Below are 6,864 nucleotides of genomic sequence, written 5' to 3'. Positions count from 1 at the left end.
AAAAATTAGTAATATTTAATAAAAAATAGAATAAATAAAAAAAAGATAAATTGACTATTGATGTTTTAAATTAAATTGACTTCTTATATGAGGTATGGTTAATTTTTTTCACAATTATTTTTTATATCATTTCTAGTAAGTTATTATAAGTCATTTAAGACATGTCTGCTTCGCTACTTTAATCATAATAATTGATTGACTCTTGAAATTATATCAATGTCACTTAAATTAAAATAAAAGAATTTTTTTTATAAATTATAATAATTAAAAATTTAAATTTTTTTAAAATATACTTGACTATTAATGTTACAAAAATTTAGATAAAAAAATAATATAAATTTCAATGGCCAATAGCTTACTATAGTTTTATAGTAAATTATGATGCTGAAAGAATATTATAAATTACAAAAACTCCCGAAAATCAGTAGGGGGTGATTGATTGAAGGCGAGGTAGGGATGGAAGGCGAGTCAACTCTGGTGATGGTAGCAGTGAGTGAGTCGACGATCAACGGTTATCCACATGCTTCCATTAGCAGTAAAGGAGCATTCGAGTGGACTCTTAACAAGATCGTTCGTTCCAACACTTCTGGTTTCAAACTCCTTTTCCTTCATGTCCAAGTTCCCGATGAAGATGGTTTGCTTTCTCTCTCTCTTGTGTGTGTGTTTATACTGACAAACTAATTTGATGTTTACTTCTTGTTTCTGTGTATCGAAGTGATTTATATGTAATTTTATTTGGTGCTGAAGGCTTTAGTTCTGGTATTTGACCTAATATCGAGATTCCCCGTTTCCATTAGTCCAGATACTGCAACACTGACACAGCCATTTTGATGCATAAGTTTTGACCTAGATATCACTATATTGGGATTCTCAGCTTTCCACGTCCATGAGTTCTGATTAAGCCACGAGTCCAGCAATGACCTAGCCTTTTTGTTGCATAGTTGTTTTTCTTTTGCATTGTTAAGAGGGGGATAAGAAGGGTCAACTGGGAAGCAGTAGGCTAGGGATTCAAACTGGTGCAAAACGGTGCATATGTTTGCTTTTGTGATATAAGCCATTGAGTAGAATGAGCAATGTGAAGCCTTGTCTTTCCACTTGCTGTGGCTAATCCCCTTGTCACTTTAAGGGTGATGTTGTCAAAGTGAGTCTAAAGGCCAAAGAGTCATTTTTGAAGGCTACCATGATCCTTATTCATAGAATTGGATGGGGCGGAAAGCTGTTAAGCTTAATAGGCTATTCTAGAAGAGAAAAGATGAAGTTTACTCTTTTCGTGATAGCAACAAAAAGGGTTCAATACCAGAAAAGTTCAATTTTGTGTATTTCTTTTTCTTTTACATTTTGTGCTTATATTTATATCATTTTGAAGTTACATTCAAAATATGTGGAAATTTCAAGTTGCCTTGGGAAATCATTCCCGGCTTTGGATTTAGTTGGGCAAATGCAGAGATCAGTTGTTTTATCTGGTTCTGGAGCATTTGCTATAGCCATGTTTTTCTATGGGTTGCCATCCTTACATACATCTAAGTTACTTGGACTCTTTACTTTCGGTGCCGCACCCGTGTCGACACGACATGGGTGTGGGTGTGGGATCTGTACCCAATCTGGTCAACCGATTTTGGGTACTTTGACCAAAATCGACTGGGAAAGTTCGGACAAATTTAATAAATTCTGTAATCAAAACTAAAGCTAAGGTGAAATTGAAGAAAATGGAATACCTTGTATATAGAAGTTCTATGTTATTGCTTTTCTTTTTATCTACTTCCAGGATTTCTTCTTAAACAATATTTTCTCCTCAAGTTTTCCACATAACATCTCATAATTTATGTTTTATAACTCTATTTTTAGATATTTAAATTATTTTTCGCCGAATCCCCGCACCCGTATCCATCCCTACATCCATATCCCCGAATCTTTAAATTGAGACCGCGAAGGATCCGAACTCTAGTTCCATACCCGTATCGAATACCCACACCTGAGTCCGAGCAACTTAGACATACATGATGCATATAACAAAATCTTAGTACGATCGGGCTTCAGTTTGTAAACATTGATATGCCCAAATTACACCTCTCTTACGAAAGAGTAAGCGATCATTGTCAAATATATAGCCCAACTAGGTTGAGGTCGAATCTCACAGGGAATACTGTGTTCACTAAGTATTGTGGTTGTTACTAGACCGTTGATCAAATGTTCCGAATTAAATGGGGGTTTTGATTTGTAAATTGTATCTCGCTATTTGTAACAGAAAATGTTCCAGACAGTGATTCTTATTGCAAATAATAATTCAATGAGAGTAGACAAACTAGAGTGGTTACCGAGATGTTCAAGCAGCTAGGGTTGTGAATTATTTTGAATTTACGATTAATCACTTCAATTGCAAGAGTTATTGAATCCTATAATTTACCTATTTGTCTCTCAACCTAAATGAGTAGATTATCCTTCAATTCTCTCGAACCTAAAGGATGTGTTAATTTATTCAACTATTCTCTCATGTGGGTTGATTCCGTCAAGGCATCGACCTTTAACCTAAAGGTTAAAACCCTTAGATTCCATGTAAACCTCTCCTTTTCCCAACAAACACTTTTCTATTCGAACAAGTGATGTTCTTGGGCTCACCCTTCAAGTTTGCAACCAAGAAATGTCATTATTATGAAGAAGGGTTTATACAACTTCAGTTAACCATGGAAATCAAATGTTTTCACAACCCCAATCTGCTATTCACATCAAGGCTCCCATAACCCTAGTTATGGGAGCTTAGCCACACATCTCAATAGAAGAAGAATTCATTATGTTTCTCATAAATAAATTCAGAAATTACTCATAAAAATCACAAGAATTGTTCTTGAATCTTCAAAAGAGAATGAGAATAAAATGATTAGATCCACAATTCTAGCTTGAGTCTCAGAGAATACTACGTTACAATGTGTTTCAAAGATGGAAATATGATAAAAGATACTAAATAAAACCTAAACTGGGTATTTATATGTTCCCAAGTACAGAGGATTTAAAATTCGAACTCAGAAAAGCCGCGCCCAAGTTCGACGGTCGGCCTGACGGCCCGTCGGAAGCCTGATGGTCCGTCGTGTGGACCGTCACTGGTGGTCCCAAAATGTCAGGTTCTGTTAAGGGTTGACGGTCATGTTGGCGGGCCGTCGCTGGCCTGGCGGTCCGTTGCTTAATCCTCCAAGATGTCATGTTCTGTTTCGTCCCGACGGCCAAGTCGGCGTCCGTCGGATGGTTGATGGTCCACAACTTGGACCGTCGCAGAGACCACTCAATTGCTCCCTTTTGTTTTACTTTGACGGCCACCCTGGCGGTCCGTCGCACGGTTGACGCCAGTTTGACTGTCAGTAGCCTTTTTCTGCTATTTTTCCGAGTCTTTCCTTCATCTGACTCTTTAACCTGAAAACACTCAAATCCAGTATTAAATACAACATTAGTTGCTTGAAAACATACAATTATCCTTTGAAAAAGATGTAAAATGTTCCATCAAAAGTCGGAACATCAACACCCTCAACTTAAGACAATTGCTTGTCTCAAGGAACTCAGCACCAAATTGCATCCATGAACAATACAATGACAGGCAATCGACTACTGAACTAGATTTTACACAATTATTCACTTGCCGTTTTACTCACAAGAGCTAAACACATCAGGATCTATAATCGGCATTGTTTATATTTCAGCACATACACACAAACATGGATATAAGATCCCGCAGAAATCAGTAAAACTAAGTGTAACTCAAGTTGCCCTCACAGTCAATGAAATCCGCCACTCATTATATTTTGTGGACAAAAATGTAGACTCTCACACTCATCAAAGAAGTTACAAACATAGCATACACACCCATAGGCTTGCCCTTATCATCTAATGCTCCCTTATGGTTGATTCACAAAGATCAAACAGGTCTTTTTCAGGCTTGTAATGAGGCTCCGAGGTTAGGTGAGGACAAATTTTAGGAAAAGTGACTCAACATTCAGACTTACTCTCTTTGCCCTTGAATTCTACTCACCAAGGCTACTACTTTGCCAGCTCACTTACAATTCTATCATTCATTCACACTTCGCCAGAACACCTTTTTTTTTTTCTTTAGCAGTATCAACCACCCTCAACTTATGCTGATGCAGTAAGTAGAGGTGCACAATATCTTATACAGATTAGGGCCAAATGCTTCCTTTTATTTCTAAATCTCCTTTTCGTTAAACTGCTAATATCTTGATAGTAGCCACCTTCAACTTAGGTGTTTTGCTTAAGTTAAGGTGCACAATGCCCAATGTTGGACCAAGGCCAAAGTCCGGTGTCAACAACTTAAAGAGAGTTAATTTAGAGTTATTGGTAATGAAGAAAAAAAACTAACATAAGCTCAAAAAGGGTTCAAAAATGGTAAAATCTTTTTGGCGGGTCAATTATTTAGGCTAAGTGGACTGAAGATAAAAGGAGGTCTGCTATCCTATCCTATTGAATCAACCCCAAAACAACATCAATGAACCGGGCAAGTTCTAGGTATTACACTATGCAAGAACTAACACAAATACTCGCATACATAAGCAATTAAGTCAAACTCATTCTACTACTCTTAGGATTTCCATCACATGATCATGCATATTTTACATCCTAATGCCAATTACAGAATCACCAAAGGTTGTTCAACATATGCTAAACGACAAGAAAAAATAGTTATACAAATATGCTCATAGCCTTATGCCAAAGTCATTCGTCCTCCATATATACAACAAGATGCTAAAATAAAAGACACTTCATAAATAAACATTAACAAATGGATATTTACATCACAACCTAAGAAAAGAAAATGCAATTCTAGACATGTCGGTTCTACTAGATAGCACACGGGAGGAAAAGAGCATAGGTAACAAAAACCCCCGTGGTACAAGTACACCCACCCCCACATAAAATAAATGCGTTGTCCTCAATGCATATAAAGATAGTACAGAGGAGAGGAATACTTGTAAAGCCTCTTATTCAGACGAGGCATCAGTGAAATGTGGTGAGGCTCCAATGGCCTCACCTGTAGCAACATTGGCCTCTATGGTGGTAGGGGTACTCACAATCTCTTCCTTCGAAATTGGAGGTATCACATCTCGAGCTGGGTGGCCCCCTTGCTAGGGCAGAATTGGTAGAAACTCCAGCAACTTTATCTTCTGCTTTCTTCCTTCTTTTCTCTTCATCTCTCCTCGATCTTTTTGCAGCTTTTCTCATATCATAATCTTCTCTCTCTTCCAGTGTCATTGCTTCTCGTCTTCTCCTTCTGGCAGCTTTTCTATCCGTGCTTTTCTCTGCACTTTCATCCGCCTTCTTTCCTTTGTATTTCAATGGCTTCTCCTTCAAGTCAACAATACCTTCATCTTCATCGCTTATCAAAAGCAGGGTAAAAAGCAGGCTGCTGTGGTTGCTTGCTTTTCAACTCTACTATGTCCGCTTGTGCTTGTTTAAATTCTGCCATGAACTTAGCAAGATCCGGAATGGACATCACAACCAGCCTTTTGTTGATTCTTTCTTCCATGTGGTTCATCCTAATCTGAATGTTTTGAAATTGACGGATTGCCTCAGCCACAATTTGATCAACAAAAGGCTTGAATTGCGAAGCCCATGTGTCTAGCTGCTTTTTAAACTTCTTCTGCAGCTTAACCGACTTGGCAAAATTTTCCTGCGTTAACCTGTACTCCGAATAATTTGTGCCACCAATAGCTTAACCGACTTGGCAAAATTTTCCTGCGTTAACCTGTACTCCGAATAATTTGTCCCACCCATTGGTGGCATAGATTTTGATCCTGCAGATGTACTGGGCGGCACATAATCAGGCGACACATAAGTAGTGATGGGCAATGGCATACCTGTGGGAACTTCGGAAGTATCGGGGGCTGGTGTTGACTGTGTCTGGTGGGTTGGAGGTTTGGTGACTCGCATCTCAAACTTCGAGTTATTTTTTGATTTCTCAATATCTTGCCTATGTGTAGCCCGAACTGCGTTATCAACTCCTCGAATCAGAGGCACATTAGCCCGCCTGCATAGCTCCGTGATCAAACACGGGAACAGTAGTGCGCTTGCCACTTTGTGTGCTCTCACGAACATTTCATCAGCAATGATTTGGCCGAAATCGATCTTCAGCCCTGCAATTAAACTAGCCACCAGCACAACCCTGTGACTATCCAAATTGGCATCACCTCCTGTTGGCATCAACCTTAACCGATCAATGGCCCACCAGAGCTTAGCTCGGAAGCTAAGGGAGGACTTAGCAATGCGCTCTTTCGGGTTGGTTGCGCAGGCAGGGTTGCCATCATCAGTCAGTAGCCCAGACAACCACGGCCTTTGAGTCGATGCCGAAGTCAGACGATACTCAAGATCAGGAACCGCAGTCAGAGTCGGGCCCAAACAAAATCCTGTTGATTGTTCGAGACGATATGTCAATGTTAACTCCTCTCACCGGGACTGATTCTCTGTTTGGCAAGTTGAGATCTTCGTGCCTTTGGGACAATCTTTCTCTATTAGTGCCAAATAGTTGGCAAAAAACTTCCTTACCAGATTCGGTTGATAAGAACCAAGAGGCTTGTTCATCCATGTCAACTCATACTTATTGAACTGCGCTCCAGTTTTGGATATTCGTGCAACTCACTCGTTATTATTTGGTATTCTTCGGAGATTGGCCTACTCGCCGTCGGTTCCAGTCCATCAAGGAACTTGTCATTTGATCCCTCAATTTGCCACCTGAGTGCCTCCCTCATTTGAGGGTCTTTGCTCTTAACCACAGTTTCCTCCTCAGTTTTTGTCTCAACATGGCCAGCTTCTGCCTCAACGGGGTTGGGGTTAGATGTGTTGACCCCTTCCTTGTCTGGGTTCGAACTG

General features: G+C 39.4%; 1 protein-coding gene across 1 annotated transcript in view; it reads left to right on the top strand.

Annotated features, from left to right (window-relative positions):
• The first annotated feature begins 362 nt into the window (after positions 1 to 362).
• LOC107867924 (universal stress protein A-like protein) overlaps positions 363 to 6,864 on the top strand; it is a 31,094-nt gene continuing 24,592 nt past the window's right edge. The window contains exon 1 of the mRNA XM_016714418.2: positions 363 to 634. Within this exon, the coding sequence (XP_016569904.1) occupies positions 457 to 634 (178 nt within the window). The 5' untranslated portion in view covers positions 363 to 456. The remainder of the gene's footprint in view (positions 635 to 6,864) is intronic.

This window comes from Capsicum annuum, chromosome 4, assembly GCF_002878395.1.
Source record: "Capsicum annuum cultivar UCD-10X-F1 chromosome 4, UCD10Xv1.1, whole genome shotgun sequence".
Classification (NCBI taxonomy): Eukaryota; Viridiplantae; Streptophyta; class Magnoliopsida; order Solanales; family Solanaceae; genus Capsicum; species Capsicum annuum.
This window is presented reverse-complemented; position numbering and strand designations above follow the sequence as displayed.